The following is a 20,208-nucleotide window of genomic DNA, read 5'->3' on the forward strand; positions in this document are numbered from 1 at the left end:
TGTGTTTATAACCAGTAGTCCAGAAAATGGATGGAAAGATGTCCTTCAGGCATTCTCCACAGACACTGTTCTCAACCAAGTCTTAAGAATTAAATAACAGTCAATGTGAGGACATTGCCTTTGGCTGGAGTTGTGGCATTGAATGAGGCCATCTTTTGTCATTTTATCAAGAGCTTGACTCTTCAGGCACTAGTTTGAAGAGAAGACCACTTTGCCTCTTCATAGAGGAGTGGGCCAAGGATCCCAGAAGCCAGGCTAAGAGTCTCCTTTTGGAGCTGTTTTGGATTCAGTCTAGTGCACAGACAATTGGGTCGGCAAGGCCTCTAAACTCTATGGCTACAGGCATTTTAGCATGAAAAAATGACAAAGCACCCACTTAAGTCATAAAAATGAGTTCTCACTTAAAGCACTAATGGATAATTCAGTTTTCTGATGTACCCCTTTGAAACTAACTAGGTGACCAAGGTGATGTTGTGTAGGATTCTGTTCTAAAAGCCAACTAAGTGTGGGAGCTGCCTTCTACAAATGATTGCTCTTATTTAGAGTAGTTACTCTGGGTCAGTCTTGATTTAAAATTGTTTCATTGTCCCCATAAACACATTTACATTTGTTAGATCATGTGTTCAAATTAGTCAGTAAGTACGGCCCCAGTATCTTAAATTTGGTTAACTAGGAGTCCAGAACCCTCAGCCCAACTAGAGGTAGATCTTAGGAGAGAAAGAGTATGTCACTTCAGCTTTTTGTCCTGACAGATCCAAGGCTTCACCATCAAGAGGAGGCAGTTTGCCAAGCCCCGAGACTGTGCCTCCTCCTTCACACCAGCCATTCTGATTGGCCTGGCCATGTCCCTGATCCTGCTGCTGGTGTTGGCCTATGCTCTGCACATGCTCATCTACCTGCGGTATCTGGAGCGGCACTATGATTTCATCACCTCTCCGGCCCACTTCCCCCAGTTGAAAGCTCAAGATGCAGCAGAAGAGAAGGAGCTGCTGAGGAGCCAGGGAGTCGAGTGCTATGAACTGAGAAGCCAACAGATCTGCAAAATTTATGTGTAATAGCGCAGGCCCCTCTTCCTCACGAAGTCCGCAGTGGGCTCTGAAAGGAGTTATTTCTGTCTGTCCTCTTTGACTTCTGATATAAAGTGTTCACCTCAAGGCTTAAAAAAAATACATGCAAAAAATACATTTTGGAGCATCCACTGGCCTACTTAGAGAGATTTGAGGCAATGAAAAAGTCCCAGGAACCCCACAGAGGTAAATATGATTGTTGCCCTAAAACTACTTGGAAAGCAAAGGGATATTTCAAGTTAGGAAGACAGAAAAAACCATTGATGCCATTAAGAGAGGGGAAAACATATTTGGTCCTCCTTGCTTGTGCCAGTTCAGATGTGATAATATAGAAACAATAATTCCAAGGTTATCTGGAAGTTCAGAATTTAAAATATTTTGTCAGTTTGCATTTTTAGAAATTATATCCCAGTTTTGTTTTAAAAAGTAGTCTTCTCTTTCCCGGAGCTATTTAGGGAAGACACTTGTCAATATGATAGAACAATTTATTCAAGGGCTTTCTTGTCATTTACTTTGCTGTTCAGAGGCACCCCAGTTCAGTTTGTGAAAGAGGGTAACAGTCTTGTAGTTTCTTACCTTTTCCATCTGGTTGTGGTGCCAAGGCTTGTTTCATTTGTCTGATTAGACATCCATTAACTCTCCTAGGTGCTACTTGAAATAAGCAACTGAGCTAAGAACAGTGTGCTTGCTATGCAAACACAGCTTCACGGCAAATCTCCTAAACCCCCTTCCAGTGAGATTGTGTCCCTTAAACTCTTCTTTAATAGAAATTCTGCATCCACCACTGCTCTTCTTACATATGGATTTCTGCATAGTCTTTTCCAGTTCTTGACAGATACTGAAGATTGGCTTTCCCTGAATTTTCACCAGAGCGTCTCTAATATGCCTTGTGTGTTAAAGAGAGCTTATGTGTAAAAGTACATTGTATTTCCCTAACTAGGTTTCCACACATGAACTAGGGTTCCATACATGACTTGCACAAAACTTAGAAAGCAGATGGGAACAATGTGGGGTAGAGGATCATGCATAGAGAAATTGAATCTCTTGGGCAGCTGTGGTAATAAGTTTACAGTCTAGTACCAACTTTGATGCCAAGTGTGAATGACAATGATTTGGGTTTCTGATAAAACAGTCTTATGTTGGACATTTCTTTGGCTGCATTACTCTTGGCTGTGAGTATAGGTTTTGTTCCAGCCCTCTCAGAATTCTGTAACCTCTTAATACTCTGTAGTGAATTTTTTTTTAATACCTGGCGTAGATTCTGTATTCTGTAACTAAGAATCTTGATTCATGTACCTATTTGTACCAAAGATGGTTATAGGGAACACACCCTGAAGAATTTGGGAATCTAGTATTGATTTTTTGGCCCTGTTTAGCCTAAAACCAAGGAGGACTCTTAGCATTAGAGAGTGGGAAACAGATAGTTCACATCATTCCATAATGAAATTTTCATTGTGGTTGTTTTGAGTATCCATTGGTGGTATCAGTGGTGGTCGTGGTAGGCTATAGGTACTTGAAGGATAAGCATAACTTACGGTCCAACTGGGACACTTTTGAAAGAGAAAACGTCATTTACAATTCCAAGATAACAGACATAAGCAGAAGGATGCCAAACTGGGATATATAGTCATCCTAGATATGGTAAGACCATGCAGGTATGGTGATTGTCCTACAGGGTGAGACCCTGTAAGGTAAACTGGTTCTTTCTAACTGTGCTAGAGGGCTTACAGAAAGAAAATAATAGCTTAAGATTTAAAATTCACAGCTCAAGTCATGGTAAAAAATAAAACAAAAACAAAAACCCAGGGAGTTTCTGTGACTGATCTATAGCTCTTTTCAAGGAGCTGGCATAGTTGCAAATCAGACACATAGGTCTGATCCTGTAAGTTGGTAAAATACGTTGTAGCTGGAATTCACAGCCTTGCCAGATCTCTTAATGAATATGAGGGAACTGATTTTTACAAAAAAGAAGAAACTTGAAATAAGAATGGTAACTTGGGGATAATTAAACAACTTTATGGATATTGAACCCATAAACTCCACTAAGTTTTTCTTGCTAGCGGGAGCAGCCATGTGAGGTGAAGCTATTCTGACCTCACCAAAGATAGTTACCTTGCCAGGGGGTGCCGATTTTCCTCAATGTCTCTAGACAATTGGAATCACACTCTAGCATATCCCAGGGAACCAACTGCAAAGTCAAATATGGGAGAATAAAAATTGGAAGGTTTTGCTAATTTATGCAACAAAAGATGGAGGAATATGTGGGAGAATGGATTCTGGAGGTGCTAGCTCAGAGAGGGAAGTGTATAATTTTAGATTGGGCTGAATTTTTTTAATAGGTTCTCTTACTAGATTTTGGGTTAAATATTCTGGTTTGAATTTGCAACGACGTGGGTGGAACTGGAGGGTGTTATGCTGAGTGAAATAAGTCAATCAAAGAAACACATGTATCATATGACCTCACTGATATGAAGAATTCTTAATCTCAGGAAACAAACTGAGTGTTGCTGGAGTGGTGGGGGTGGGAGGGATGGGGCGTCTGGGTGATAGACATTGGGGAGGGTGTGTGCTATGGTGAGCGCTGTGAATTGTGCAAGACTGTTGAATCACAGATCTGTACCTCTGAAACAATAATGCAATATATGTTAAGAAAAAGAAAGAAGAAGACAGCAGGAGGGGAAGAATGAAGGGGAGTAAGTCGGAGGGGGAGACGAACCATGAGAGACTATGGACTCTGAAAAACAAACTGAGAGGGTTCTAGAGGGGAGGAGGGTGGGGGGATGGGTTAGCCTGGTGATGGGTATTAAAGAGGGCATGTTCTGCATGAAGCACTGTGTGTTATGCACAAACAATGAATCATGGAACACTACACCAAAAACTAATGATGTAATGTATGGTGATTAACATAACAATAAAAAAATAAAAAAAATATTCTGGTTTGAGCAGCTGACAGTATTTCTAACCATTTACTCAGTTGATTAAGATGTGGCCTCAAGAGTGACATGCCCTAAATGAAATAGACCAGAAATTCATTGGTATAATATAGAGGAAGAAAATAAATTTAACAACTTAGAGAATTGAGATATAGAAATGGATTTATTATGCATGTCCTGCCCTCCATCCCCAAAACTATTTTCCTCTGTGAAGGCCCCAGAGGACACTTATTGTCATAGCACTGAGCTGAAAAATACATTGGGAACATAGCATCAGCATTTTTGGAAAGTGCTCTAGTTGCTGTCCTCTGTAGGCTATCGATGAAGGCAGGAGATGCTATCCTTGATTCCTTAATCTCAGTGGGAATGCCGGGATCCTGGAGATAGCAGCATCACAATGTTAGGGGGCTGTAGGGCAGGAATGTTAATCAGATTAGATCATGTTTGTTAATGGTAAAGTAATCTATGACAGATGTATCAGGGCAGTCCACTAAAGAACTCACATTCATTTGAATAATCGTAATCTTAATAAAATCTAGTCCTTGTATAAATAAAATCTAGACCTTGTTTGAACCATCATGGTGGATTCCCAGAGCTGAGTCTGTTGATAACAAGAGAGCTCTCGACTGAAGAGGAGACCTCCTAAAAAGGGGTCTTTGGTCTTCATATTTAATGTTGAGCATTATCATGAATGATTTTATGCTTATCCATTAGGTATCTTTCTTTTTTGTATCACTTCTGGTATGTTCTGATCTTCACGTAAAGACCTTAATGCTAATCCCATGCATACCTTTATTATTAACCCAACAGGTGTGTGATTATAGCCCTATAATTGTTAGTGCTTCAGGAGCATAGCCTAAGAGATGTCTGTCTTCCTGGGAGGTCTGGAACAATATGGCAATGAAAGTGATATTTGATATGAATAGAAGTTGACTGGGCAGGTAATATGGAGAAGGACAAATATGGCAGATGGAAACACATATGCAAAGACTGGACTTTACCATGCGAGAACTATGAATACATGTCTATGGGCAGTCACATATAATGTATTTAAAGGAGCAAAAGATTAAGCTGGAAACAATTGAGGGAACAGGTCATCATACTCAACTAAAGACTTAGAATCTTGACTTGAGGTAATGGAGACATTCCTGAGGAGATTTTGGAGGATTTTAAGAAAGGGGATTGCATAGCAGATAAGTGTGAGTAGAATAGGGACAGATACTCCATTTAGGAGATTATTGGAATAGTTCAGATGAAAAATAATAGGATATAAACTTAGACAGTGGGGTGAGAGGAAAGAGCAAGAAGAGGTATTGAGGAGGTTGGTTCAATAAATTTTGGGAACCAACCGGCAAGTCACAAATGTCTGTTAGGTATCTTATTTGGGGTGCTAGGTGGATGGTGATACCAATTTCTGCAATCAGGGAGGAATAGGAGAGGGTAGGAGTTTGAGATGGGAGATGCCTTATAGGCAGATCCTATAATGGAGATCCAAGTAGACAGTTTGGTTTATGGATTTGGGGCAGAATAAAGAGATCTGGACTAGAAATTTGGAGATGTTACAGATCCTGTCAGTGTCCTGCCCATATTTCTTTGCCCTTACTGTATCCTGACCCATCTCTCCATTGCCAGTTACTGCCCTCTAAGGCTGCTCTCCTTGTGTTCATGGCAAACTGAAGACTTAATGCCTCCCAGGAGCAGCCTTCATGCAGCAACTCTCAGGAGTTGTGAATAAATACTCCAACTCATTAGTCCCTTGACTAGAATATTTCTAGAGTGTGTTGTGCATCATTTCCTGGAGCTCCCCAGCAGGACTTAGCTCTTTTGCCCTTTGTGGTATCTTGCTTGATAAAGTTCAGTTTATTAACTCCCTTCTGTTTCTTGTCTTCCTTGCTCCCCTAATGATGTTTCCTAATGATGTTGGCATTACCTACAAAATAAACTACTTGTGTTTAAATCCTAGTCTCAGGATCTGCTTCTCAGGAAATCAAAACTAAGACGAGCAGTAATGGGCATGGAGGCAAAGTTGACTAGTTGACTGCATTTGAAAAATAGCTTATTTTTACAGCTTTTACAAAAACATAGAATTATTAGAATATAATGCCCAGGAACCCTTCCAGAGCCCTGGAAGAGAGTTACATAAGTGAATATGTGTGTGTGTGTGTGTGTGTGTGTGTGTTTGTGTGTGCGTGTGTGTGTTTTTACAGAGCTTTGACCTTATACACAATGGTGGACACAGATTAAATAGTTTCTGTGAGCTTGTCACCTTCATCTTTGGTGCTAAAACTTGAAGTTTAGCATAGCAGGCAATTGGGAAGGGAAAATGGATGTAAGGTAGTGGAGAGCAAGGACAAGCTAGAATCCAAGAAGAGCTGGGACTGTAAGAATGAACTGGGGCCTGTGTCGGTGTTCACTGCCTCCAACTTTGTTACAGTAGTGCCCTTTGTTTAAAATGGCCCAGAGCCGAATGAATGGCTCAGGGATTGAAGGTGTTGAATCCAGGAGAAGGTGGAGCATCTGCCGGCCTGGGTGCTGCCCTCTGCCAACAAGGTGAGCTAGCAGATAAATGATAATTGATATGATATGATATGAAATGATAATTTGCTTGAGCTACAAATGTACCTTGACCCCACCATGTGAAGGTTAAAAAACGATACGGCTGCTGCTTCACTTCCACCTTCTAAATCTCATGCAAATAGATCTCTCTAATATGGCTTATCTTAACCAGAAACATACAGGAAAATTAATTCTGGGAAACATAGTTCAGCTTAGCTGTATTTTCCTTCCAGGCAAAATGAACAGCCAGCTACATTGCTCAAAGTCCTGTCCACAGGGAGGATTGCCCTTTACCACTGTCCATCAAGGCCAGCCCAGCATGGGGCTGTAGTGTGATAGCTGCCCAATTTCAGGTTGTGCTTTGCGTGTATTAAGTAGAACCATCTGTAAACCAAGCCTGAGTTTTTTCTTCCATAGGAACTGCTCACAAAGGACTGCCCATTAGGCCATAGGTATAGGTTGAAAGAGAGAAGGCAGTTAGTAGGAGTGGGAGGCATGGACATCTAAGCTACTTCCTCATGCAACTGACTTGTGCCTCCAAGACTTGCTTGAGCCTGCTTTCTATATAGAATTTTTATTTGAGCCTGGAGTGCTGCTACTGTGCATGCCTAACTTTGTGGGCTTGGTGAGTCAGACAGTACTTCATGATGGGCACCCTAGGTCACATGGTAACTTGGTAGCCCATGGTCAGATGTTCTATTTCTACTAAGGTCAAGTGGAAAGTCAAAAAACCAAAAGCTGTTTCTGAAAAGGAGAGTAATTATCTTCATAGGATGGCATGGCTCTGTTGCAAAATTCTAAGGGTCCTTATTGTGACTCACTAATAGGGCCCTGCCGCAGGCTCCATAAAACAACCGTATCCACCACTGACACTTTAAGCTGACTCTTTATGCACAACCTCACAACATTGCAGCTTTTGCAATATCCTTCCCCTAGAACTAAATATAATCCCTAAACTCTTGGTGTGTGAATGTTTGATATGGACCCTGTGGTAAGAATAATGCTTCTCACCCAGGGTTGTCCAAATCCTAACTCCTACACCTGTGGATATGTTAGCTTTCATAGCAAAAGAGGCTTTGCAGATGTGATTAAGTTAAGGGTTTTGGGATGGGGAGATTATCCTGTTTTACCCAGGTGGACTCACTGTAAACAGGAAAGTTCTTGTATTTTTTATAAAGATTATTTATTAGAGAGAGAGAGAGTGCAAGTGAGGGGAGAGCCAGAGGGAGAGGGAGAAGGAGAGAAGGACTCCCCACTGAGTGCAGAGCCCTACGTGGAGCTCAATCCCATGATCCTGAGATCATGACCTGAGCTAAAATCAAGAGTCAGACACTTAACTGACTGAGCCACCCAGGTGCCCCCATAAAAGTTCTTTCAAGAGAAAAAGGGAGAGAGGAGAGAGAGAGGAGGAGGAGATGGATGTGACAACAGAAGTAGAGGTTGGAGTAATACAAGGAAGGAGCCATGAACCAAGAAGGTAGGTGGCCTCTAGTAGTTGGAAAATTCAAGGAAACAAATTCTCCCCTAGAGTCTCCAGAAGAAATTCAACTCTGCTGAAACCTTGATTTTAGGACTGTTGACCTCCAGAACTATAAGATAACAAATTTGGGTTGTTCAAAGCCACTGAGTTGGTGGCAGCATGTCACAATGGCAATAGGAAACTCTGATGTGAAACTGGACCCAAGAGGAAATGAAGTGTCTGGGCAGAGTCCTCTCCCTCCCGGTGCATTCCTCCTCCCCTCCCCGGTCTCCATCATTCGCCACAAGACTGGCTCCCAGCAAACTTACAAAGGATGCAAGTAGGTCCTCATTGCAAGACTTTCCTTCTACCCCTTCGTCTGTGCCCTGTGACCTTATGTAAACCCCTGGCTACTTGAGGGCCCTACTAAGTGGACCCTCTGTCCCATCAGTTTTTTTTCAGCAAGCTTCCTTTTTAATTCCTTTTTTTTTTTTTTTTTTTGCTTAGGATTTGAACTCTAGTGGAAAAATGATAAGCTGTTAATGAAGCAATGACTTACATTTTCAGATATATTTGAAATACATTTATATTTTCATAGAGTTTTTTTACAGTCTTAGCCACATAAAAAAATTACTGGTAGAAATTTCAGTATTGTGGCAGGCTAATCCTAGATATTTTGGAGCCTCTCAAATTACATCAGGTAAATGCCAGTTTATGTGCGGGGCATTTTCTGACTCCTTATTGCTTATCCCTGATGTCCATCAATGAATGTTTCCTGTTGTTGGGTTTGGCAAATCATAAAATCTTCAAAGGTTTACACTGTTCAAATACAAACTTGTATTAGGAATATGATTTAGGATCCAGCACCCACTGAAATAACTAAGTTCTTTTGTCTAGTTTTACTCTGAAGGTCTGTAGATGTGACAGTGACACATTTTCTGCTGCTCCTTCCTCTGTATCAGAGCAGTGTTGCCGGTCTCCTCAGGACTGGAGAGCCAAGGTAAGTAGCTTGTGTTAGTGGTTCTATTAGGACTGTGAGTCCGTGCAGGAATCTTTCTAGCCAAGGGATTTTAGTTAAAATAGCATGCAGAAGAGAGACTTTTTTTGTACTTCGATTTTTTTACTCCAGTTTTATTGAGATATAATTGACATATAACATTTCATGAGTTTATTTTTTTTATTTTTTTTTATTTATTTATTTATTTATTTTTTTTTTTTTAAAGATTTTATTTATTTATTTGAGAGAGAGAGAACAAGAGATAGAAAGCACAAGAGGGAAGAGGGTCAGAGGGAGAAGCAGACTCCCTGCCGAGCAGGGAGCCCGATGCGGGACTCGATCCAGGGACTCCAGGATCATGACCTGAGCCGAAGGCAGTCGCTTAACCAACTGAGCCACCCAGGCGCCCATGAGTTTATTTTTTTTAAAGATTTTTATTTATTTATTTGTCAGAGAGAGAGAGAGAAAACACAAACAGGGAGAGCAGCAGGCAGAGGGAGAAGCAGACTCCCTGCTGAGCAGGGAGCCCAATGCGGGACTCAATCTCAGCACCCTGGGATCATGACCTGAGCCGAAGGAAGATGCTTAACTGACTGAGCCACCCAGACACCCCATCATTTCATGAGTTTAAAGTATACAATGTGTTGATTTGATATTCTTTCATACTACAAAATGATTACCACCATAGTATTAGGTGACACCTCCATCATGTCACATAATTACCATTTTTTGTGTGATGAGAACAAATAAAATGCAATCACTTAGGAACTCTCAAGTACATAACACAGTATTATTAGCTGTGTTAATAATAATAATAATTATTAATAAATATGTACATTAGATCCCCAGATCTTATGCATCTTATAACTAGAAGTTTATAGTTGAAAGAGATACTTTTAAATTGCCAGGGTCGAAATGCACCATCTCATACCTTGACGGTATTTGCAATGCTGTTCTTTGGATGAAGTCTTCTCTTAGAGTATTAAAACCAGCTGTGTCTGTTTTCCCAGCTTCTAGCCTCCAGTCTTGCAGCCTTCACAGTCCACAGGTCTGCTTTGTGAATCTATGCCCTGGATTTGGTCCTCTGTGTCCTATGCCTATGTATATGACAGAAGGAAGCTAGTAGGGAAATGGAAAATAGCTCTTCTCCTTGGGTCTTAGAGCAGAGATGGACTAAGCTGCTGCTCCACATCTCTTTTGTTAATAGACCCTACCCTGGGGCTGGGGAGGCTACCTGTGGTAAGATTGCGGAGTGGCCACTAGTATTCCCCTCTCTCTATCTCTATCCCTTGTGATTATCACTTCCCTTAAAGAGTGAAGTGTATTTCCCCAGCATTTGAATCTGGCCTGGCCTGATGATTTGCCTTACCAATAGAATGCAGCAGAAGTGATGCAGGGCCGATTCTGAGCCTAAGCATCCACTTGTTCTTCTGGAATCCTCTTCGGCTGCCAAGTAAACAATTACAGGGCAGAGCCTGCTAGAGGATGAGAGACCACCGGGAAGAGAGATGAGCCATCTGAGCTGAGGCCATGCTAGACTAGCAAGCCCCCAGCTGACCCAGCAGCTGACCATGGATGTCTAAGTGAGCCCACCCGAGACCTGAAGAACTGCCAAGCTGAAGTCAGCCTAATTGCCCACCTGCAGAATTTTGAGCTAAAAATCGTTGCTTCAGTCACTGGGTCTTGGAGTGGTTTGTTATGCAGCCAAAACTTACTTAGTTGTCATCAAGGTTAGAAGCACTTTCAAGTTAGGAGTTATATCCACATCTGAATTATCATACTTACTACATAAAAGGAGAGAAAGAGCAGAGGATGAAGCATATATGGAAGAGAAGAGATATAAAAGAAGGAATATATAGTTAGGCTGCTAATTACTCTCAGCCCATTCTGGTTATAATCCAATTTCTTCTCCCACTAAATAGATCACTTACAATTCAACAGGAATCTTTTGTTTTCAAGACTCAGAAACTCCCCACACTGCCTTAAGTAAAAGAAAATTAGTCTCGAGGGTATCTCATGGGTTCCTAAGAGTCTGGATCCCAAGACCTAGCTAGGTCTTCTAGAGTGACTAAACCTGGAACTGGCATATGATGTGAAATCAAGGGAACTTTCTCTGCTTGGTTGTCTTTCCATCTCTTTCTCTTTGGTGTGAGATCTCGTATCACTTCTGCCTGTTTGCTTCACTTTTTCTCTTCTCAGTTCTCTGCTTGCCCCTAGCTTTAGCATGCCTATTCCAAAACAGCAGCCTCGGCTTCAAGTCTTCATGACCTTCTAGCTCAATTTCCATAAGTTCAAATTCCCAGTCAGAGAAAATCCAGTTGGTCTTCTGTGGTCCAGTTAGGTATGCTTGAATGGTAATTGGCAGGGCCAATAAAAATACCCTTTTGTTGACATTGGGCAGGCATCTTTTGTAAGAAACAGGATTCGATTGCTCTTCTTAACATCTGCTGTTGGCAGGAGTCACCACTCTGAGTTTCTGGAATTCCTTTTCTACAAGTCACCAGTAGATTTTTACTTTTGCCTTCCAGTGGAGGATCCCCTTCTGCATCCTTCCATTGAGGAATATGAATGAGAATGATCAACAGTTTCCTTTCCTGATCAGGCTAGGGCAGGGACTAGAATACCTTTCTTAGCCCAGGGCCCTGCTTCATATGCGTTCATGGTGCTCCTGGTGTCCCAAGATTTTGTAGTTTCAGCCTCTCCTTCATATAAAACTAGCTTCCAATGCAATAATGTTCCATTCAGCATCTGGGTCTATCCTTTTTTTTTTTTTATTATTAAATTCTGTTTTTGTTTTGTTTTGTTTTGTTTTATAACAGTCAAAATCTAAAAGGCTGCTGGTTGAGACACTCTCTAGTGGCAATTTATAGTTATATGGATTTTATGAACTCGACATTTTTTTAAAACAAATCTGAGTATTGACATATGGTTACCAGGTCTATATTTTGCCACATAAGGTAATTACAAGCTCCCATATTCAATTCAATTGTCATCCTTTAATGTTGGATTGAAACCTAGGAAATTGCCATTTTTGCAGGTCAAAAACAGTTAAATATTGGCAATTTCTGTGGTTCAGTATAGTATATTAAAGCATATTTTAACTTGAGAACTATAGAAAGGACATAATCTTATAAAAAATTAGCCTTTACAATGCATTTATTTAACTTTATGAAAAATGCACTATACTTTACTTAATTTTCTTGTTTCATGATCGACCATGAAGACTTGATCATGGTATGGCACTAGTTTTTGGTGTGTTTTTTAATCTTAATTTTAATTTAATTTAATTTTGTTGTTGTTTTTAGTTTCAGATTTTATTTAAATTCCAGTTAGTTAACATTGATGTATGGGTTTTTTTCTTAAACACATGTCTAGTGAAACATGTCTGTGTGATCCTCCTAGGATGACTTTCATCCCTGAGAATGCTTTTTTCCTAGCCTCTGAGGTAGGGTTCTGGCCCTCCCTTGGTCCAAAGTCATGCTCAAAGAGCAGTCATGTTCTCTGAGGCCCTCTTAAGCCGTTGTTGGGTGAATCCTTCACTTGCACCCACCTTGGGTATTTGGGAGACATGTTTGCGGCACCCAGTTCATTGCCCCATTCCCCCTCATACAGTACATGGTCACATTTACAAAAGGAGCCTCAACAACCTCCCATGGCTCCTCAGTGAAATATGTAAACCAATTTTTCTATCAACCAGGAGTTAAAGATTCTTTCCTTGGATTGTGTTTTTTTACACAACTTTTCTATCATCTCAGACAACTCCATCAGCACCCTGTATTTCCTACCCAAGCGATCTTCGTCTCTCTTATAAGCAAGATCCAGACAGATTGTATAACAAACTGGCTTTAGCTATTAAAAACATCTTTTTAGCTCTTGGCGCAACAAGCAAAACCACTCCTGATGAAAAGAAAGTCTCTCTCTCCCATATGGTTCTCTAAAGAAATACAATTTTCTGAATTTACTGTACATGTGAAAACAATAAACAATTTGCATTTCTTTCTTTTTCTAGTAATTCAAACTCTAACCTGAGGGTTTTTAAAGAATAGATTTAGTAATTTCTACATTGCACCATTTTCTGAAATATTACTGATTCTCAGTGAAGTAACTAAGCCTTAGCCAAATGTTTCAGTTTATCTTTCTTTTTTTGTGAATCTGCAAATGCGTCAGAAAAACGTTTACTGTAATGTTAGAATGTGCATGTGTTGGCATTAAAAGTGTGGTTTTGTCCCTACGGGGAATCAAATAGAAGCAAAATTACAGTTAATTCCTGGTATCTGTGGTAATGGAGAACAGACTGAGTTTGTACCAAATAGTATTTGAAAAATTTATTTTAGAAATTAAGCTGAACCTTGTTCTTCACTAACCCTGCCAGAGATCCACAAGTAGTCAAGTTCTTCTCTCTCCTGCTGGCTCAGCCAGAGTCTGGGATAGAAAAATGGCCAGCAGGAAAGAAAGGTAGAATCAAAAGACTTATGGTCATTAGATTTTCTCTACATGTTGACTACAGCTCTTTTGTGGAAAAAGGAAACCACTCTGTAGTAAAAGAAGAGGACAGTCTTTCTACTCCTTTGGTAAGGCATCTTGTCTTTCCTTATGATTAAAGAGATGATTATCAACCAAAATTCATGTTACCTCCTTTCCAAATTCAGTTTTCAGTTAATAACTGGAAAAAGTAGACAGATTTCAGAGAATTCTGAAGCCTCTTTAAAGTTACTCTCTTCGGGGCACCTGGGTGGCTCAGTCAGTTAAGCGTCTGCCTTTAGCTCAGGTCATGATCTCAGGGTCCAAGGATCGAGCCCCGCATTGGGCTCCCAGCTCAGCAGAGAGCCTGCTGCTTCTCCCTCTCCCTCTGCCTGCCGCTCTGCCTACTGTGTTCTCTATCACTCTGTCCAATAAATAAAATCTTTAAAGAAATAAAGTTATTCTCTCAAAAATGGGAGATTTGAAATGTAGCTTAATGGGAAGAATGCCCCCCACCCCAGAACCATCTACTTCTAGCCAGTAGCCTGTAAGAGAAAGGATTTATTTCATCTGGTTCAGTCTCTGACCCTCTGGGAGAGGAGATGACATACATGTTCTCTATGGCCTCTTGGCTCCCACAAGGGTTTTCAATAGACCAGAGAGGCAGGGCCTCACTTATTCTGGATCTGTAATATTTCCTGAATGTAAAGAACTCACATGCTTTCAGGGACAAGAGTGCATTGCACTCGTGGTGTCCAGATGTGATGCTCCAATGATGTCAGCCATTAATTTGTTCTGAAACTATTATTGTTATCTGTTGAAGAAGATTTAGAAAATGACTTACAGTTTTAAGAAATCCTGGAGAATTTTGCAACTTTCTGCTGCTCATAGCAGTAATCTTGACACAACTCTGCAAATGCTTTGGAGATATATGATTATGAAAGATATATATGATTATGTTAGGGATGAGAGAAACCTTAATTAACTACATTAGAGAAACTCAAAATACAAAATGAAATGATGGTTTTAAATAAGGCTGGATATCATAATTAGTCGCAGATGGTTCCTTTGTAGTCAGGACAGTTCTCCCTAACAGCCACATTTCTTTGTTTGAATGTCACAATTGAAACTGAATTAGTCTTATGCACTGTGTTCTCATCCTCCCAGCTTCTTTGGGACCTTACAGTGTAGGCCTTGTGAGATGGCCATTGAGAGGAAAAGATTGTGTCCTCCATAATGTGCTCTTTACAAGGCAGCTGATGGTCTTACAACCAACCTCTACAACCTCAGAACCAAGGGTTTCTCTTTCCTTCCAATTTTCTGTATTTGCTTTTGGTAATGGAAGACATTTTCTCTTTCTATGATTCAACTACTCAGGTGCCCATTGCCCTGGAGGAACAGGCTCAGAGGTCTCAGGGTATCATCCTCATTTGCTGCAGGAAACCAGGCTCATCACCAAATTGGGAGCTCTGATTCTCATGGAGAATACCGGGTAGATCAGGGAGAGGTATCTTTAAGCAAATTCTGTTTGCCATGGAAAACCAGGGAAAATCAAACCAAAGGAAACACAGTCAATTGCCAAAGAGGGTGTTATCTTCAGTCCTTTCCAAGAGACATCAGTTGTTTCTTGATATCTCTAATAGAAAACTTGTCAGAATAAATAAATTTGTTTCCAGTTCTGTCCTACTGATAAGTTTTGCCAATTGAATTATTTAATTGGTTGCAGTCATCAGTAAGGAAAATGTAGACACACCCAGGCTTTTCCTATAAATGATTCCCCCAAATCTGCATTTATTTGTTTTGGGATCCAAGGTTCCTTTCAAAAATTTTCAAAATATTGATGGATTAACACACACAATCTGTTTCTTCCTTACTCAGAGGAAACTAAGTTAATGAATCATTGCTTTTTGTCAGCTGGTACTTGATTTGGAGCAGGATGAAGCAGGCCTTATCTCTATGATGTGGGTGGTGGACTTCTTAAAGTCTACGTGACAGTTAATAAAGAATAGAGTAAGGCATTTTGTATCTAGATTCATTTGTATTTAGAGTCAAGGAAATGATAATATTTGGGTAGATAAACAGTGCTACTTCCTCTCTCTAGATCTACGTATTCATATATGTACTTTTTGATTTTTAGTAATATAATAAAATAAAACCTATTTTGTAATAAATGCAATGCATAGGAGACCAATGAATCACACTAAAACTAAGGTTTTCCCATGGACTAAAGATTACTCATTACATGTAACTATCAGCTTTTCAGGAGAAAACGGGCTATTTCCCAGACCATGTGAAACAAAACCAGCCCTTAGTTTTGTGTGAGATATTTAGTGGACTAAGCAAAATACAGTACCTCTTTTGAAATATCTGGATGATTGCTGAAATTCTCCACTTTTCTCTTTAGTGGATATAGAACCCAAACTTGCCATTTTTTAAAAAAAAAATTATTTATTCATTTGAGACACAGAGATACAGTGAGAGAGAGAGAGAGAGAGAGCATGAGCAGGGAGAAGCAGGCTCCCTGCTGAGCCAGGAGCCTGATGTGGGGCTCAATCCCAGGACCCTGGGATCATGACCTGAGCCGAAGGCAGACACTTAACCATCTGAGCCACCCAGGCGCCCCCAAACTTGCAATTTTGAAATAGATGTATCTGTTTCACTTGCTGATATAAAAACACCTTATTTCTGTTTTTGATCCCCCTGTAATTTGTATTTTTCCCATAGGACATCTTGCTTTTATAGCTAATTTAAAACAAATTATCAATATTGAACAACTAGCAAAATGTTCATCAGCAAGCATTGATCAACTAGCAAAATTGTCATCAGCTTGGCATTCCCTCATTAATGTCAAGGTGTTACTGATTATGCAGTCAGGGATTATCAAATGCCTGAGTAGCAAAATAGCATCTAAATTATAGTGAATATCTTCAATTATAATACATATTTTCTTAATATTCATGTATTTTATTAACATATCACACATACTTTTGATTTCAGGCTCTGTCCTTGTAAGTTCATATGGATTCGCATGGCCCTGTTATTATATTTAATAATTTGTTGCTGGAGCTGATTTCCCAACTGCAGCATTTTTTTTGATTTTAGGAGCACTAAAGAGTTGGTATTAGAAGTGTGAGAAACTGGGCAAGTCATTTAAATTAGTTTTATATTATTTAAGACTGCAAATGCTATAAGACAGCAAATATGAAATGTCTGTTATTAATGCTACATAGCATTTGTCACCCTTAAAATAGGTATTTAGAATAAGTGATCTCTCATTCATTAATTCATTCATTTACTCATTTATTTGTTCATTTATTCAACAAATGGATATTAAGCATTTACTATGTACCACAATGCTGAGACACACTGATGAGAAAATTTAGATACAGGCCTTGCTTGGAGTCTGATGGCATAGTAAGTAGCATTTATTAAGCATCTAATCTCCAGTTACCTTGAGAATTTTGACAATCCATGAATCTGACAACCATTCAGTTATAATATGGAATCTATAATCTTGGTGGAAGTCAAGGTGATGAAAGTCTTTCTATTTCTTGCCCACACCCCTGCACCTAGAGAGCAGAAGGCAGGGAAAGGGAACATGGCAGCAATGTGAGGGGAAACGTAGGTAGCTGCTGCTGGTAGGCATGGGTTTATTTTTCTTGAAGGGTAAGGGTGGCTATATATGTGTGAGTCATACTATGAAGGTGATGGTTATGTTCAGATTAAGAAAATGCAAAACTCAAATCTCCTTGCCTTTCAGTGATTAAAGGAAAGTCAGCACCAGTTTGGGAAATATGAACCCCAGAAAAACACTTCTGAGGTCTTTTGTTTGCAGGTCTTGCATTTCTTCCCTTGCCTAAAAAATGTATTTCCTCTAGATCTCTTTATTGCATGGAATGAGGAGTAAAAGAGATTCCTTAAGGCCAATGAAATAAAGGAAGTCCGTTTTCTGAAGGGAATTCATGTGGTAACCCCTCTCTCATCTCTGGAATTTCCTGGGCTTGCCACTAAAGGAGTGGATAATAATCTTGCACATACTTGTGTTTCTAAGTGAGCAACTCATTTGGACATGCTGAATACCATGCTTGGTACAGGAGATTTGTTAGAGGACTAAAGAGAGTAATGGTAGATTATTTGAGTAGATTTTAGTGCAGCATTCTTTTTAGGATTTGATGAGCTGTCACCTACCTATGAAGTGAGTTATGGATGTGTTAAACTGTATGGGTTTTCTGATCTATATATGAGTGGAAACAGAGTATGAGGATTGAGAGCTGAGACTATGCTGATGTCCACCCCACCATGGAGGGAATGTTTCAGGCATTAAAGAGGTTGTGAGGTGCAGGCTTGTTGAACATCTTTGGAAATATTTTGGTGAAAGACATCAGTAAGACATAACTGACACTGGGTGAAGAGGTGTATTAGGAGAGCCTTGCAGTGTCAGTGAGCACAGGGAGACAGCAAAGTCTGAAGCTTGGGAGATAATTTTTGGAAAATGTACTTCATCTGACGAAGAGGGAAGGGAGGATAACATGATGAACTGGACACAAAGCTGGTACTCAAGTGGACACTGATGAATGGCAAACTACATGTACTGGGAAAATGACTCTTTTTAAAAATTTTTTTAAGATTTATTTTTTTTAAAGAGAGAAGAGAGAGCTCGACAGCACTTGTGAGTGGGTGGAGGGACAGAAGGAGAGGAAGAGAGAGAGAGAAGCAGACTCCCCGTTGAGCTCGATCCCATGATCCTGAGATCATGACCTGAGCCGAAATCACAAATTAGATGTTTAATCAACTGAGCTGCCCAGGTGCCCTAGAAAATGACTCTTTAACCTGAACCTTGATTCCCAAGAAGAGCAGATGGACAGAGAGAAGCTCCAGAAAGGAGCAATTCAAATGGGGAAAGTAAGAAATGTTTCAAAGAAACAAGTAAGTAGAAGAATTAAATGTGAAAATATGAGCATAAGGAACTCATTATCTGCCTCAATCTATTACAGTATGTATACTATATATAATCTGTTATATAATCTATATATTATAGTATATATGATTTTTTTCCAGGAGGAATGGAGTACTTTAAATAGGGCAAGTATGCTGAGAAGGAGGAAGAGTAATAGCATTTAAGACTCAGAGTAAAGTTCCTTCAAGAGGAGGACTATTTTAGCTCATCTAGTGGGTAACACTGTCAGGGATCAAGGAATTTAGCATGTGGTCCCACATACAGAGCTTTCCCCATCCGCATCTCAGGAGCAGTGGCCCCCTGACTCCTCAGATCACACACCGTGTGACTTCTTCTTATGGGGGTATGTCAAGAACCTTGTCTTCTGACCACTTCATCTTCTCACATCTAAGGGCATGAAGGACCACATCAAGGCGGCCATTTCGGCATTCACAGTGTGCTGCTACACAGGTTCTGAAATGAATGAGATGCAGGATTGAGGCCTGCCAGGTGACATGCAGGATACATAATGAGCATCTGCAAGAGTGAAGAAACTGCAGTGGCTTCTTTACAAATTGGTTGACTGCATGTTCACATACAACTTAGATACTGAACAATAAATTTTTTAAAGTGTTCATTTTGAATAACCTGACAGATATTCAATAAATATTTGAAATGAGTCGTTATAAAGTAGTGTTTATTACATGTGTGGTATGTTCTCAGAACTTTGATAGAACTGTAGGGAATTTTTAAAAAAGCTCCAAGGAGTTTATAATTTTGTTGACTTGCTTAAAAATGGGTGTACTAAATTCTTAAATTTTTTATTTAACAAACATTTATATGAGAATACTGTGTGCCAGAGATTTTTCTGGCAAGTGCTTTACAGATATTAACTCCTGTATTCATCTAGATTAAATGACCCAATGATTGGAAGTGCACTTATGAGGACTTTTATAGAAAAGCCTTCTTGAACAGAGGGAATACAAAAGGTTGGATATATACTGTGAACATATGAAAGTCTAGAAATGGACTGTGATTTACTATTTTTCATGTCCAGAGCCCACTCTATGTAAATTTGTCAGGTAAGCAAAATTTGCCTACATGTTCCTCTGCCTTCAGATATTAATTGAGCCCTAAGTTTGTTTTTTGCTTTCTACAGTCTCTCATTCTGGTTTCCTGGTTGAGTTTATCTATCTGTGATTTCTAAAATGCTGGGGTAGGCCATGCACTGATGCCAATTTTGGGTGCCAAGAATTATGATAAGCTGTTCATGGGGATCCCTGGGATGAGCTTTGAGAAGGTGTCCAGTGATTCTCCTGGCATCTGAAGTTTCTGACTTTAATCAATGGAAGATGTGAATTTAACCAGTTACCATGATGGTTAGGGTAATGCTGACTAGAAGTGCCCCCACCTTTTATGAGAATACTTAGAGCCATGGGTGAATTATGTTGATGAGTTGGCTTGCAGGAACTTCTGTTTACCCACAAGATGGCTTAAAATATTCTAATTGAATTTACAATCTCCATGCTCCATTCCTTACTAGAACAGACATTCTTCTAGTGGAGGCGCCAACCTGATCCCATCCAAATTCAGTGTCATTCCTAGAATAGCTAACAACCACTGCTAAATATTTCCCAAGTAAGCCCCGCTAAGAATAGTGTCTTACTTCTAGAGCTCTGACATGAGGAACTCAACACCCTGTTGGAGTCAGATAAGCTGAACTTATTTTTGAGTGCTTTGTCCAAGTGAGACTGAGGAGGGTGGAGTCTGAGAAAGATTCAGGTTGACTGGGAGTCTAA

At 39.9% G+C, this 20,208-nt stretch overlaps 1 protein-coding gene across 7 annotated transcripts in view; it reads left to right on the forward strand.

The window, feature by feature from the left end:
- Window positions 1-3,570, forward strand: part of ATP6AP1L (ATPase H+ transporting accessory protein 1 like) — a 286,142-nt gene extending 282,572 nt beyond the window's left edge. For all 7 annotated transcript variants that reach the window (XM_027605199.2, XM_027605195.2, XM_027605194.2 and 4 more), the window contains one exon: window positions 753-3,570. In XM_027605199.2, the coding sequence (XP_027461000.1) occupies window positions 753-1,055 (303 nt within the window). In that variant the 3' untranslated portion in view covers window positions 1,056-3,570. The remainder of the gene's footprint in view (window positions 1-752) is intronic.
- The last annotated feature ends 16,638 nt before the right edge of the window (window positions 3,571-20,208 follow it).

Source organism: Zalophus californianus, chromosome 5 (assembly GCF_009762305.2).
Source record: "Zalophus californianus isolate mZalCal1 chromosome 5, mZalCal1.pri.v2, whole genome shotgun sequence".
NCBI lineage: Eukaryota > Metazoa > Chordata > Mammalia > Carnivora > Otariidae > Zalophus > Zalophus californianus.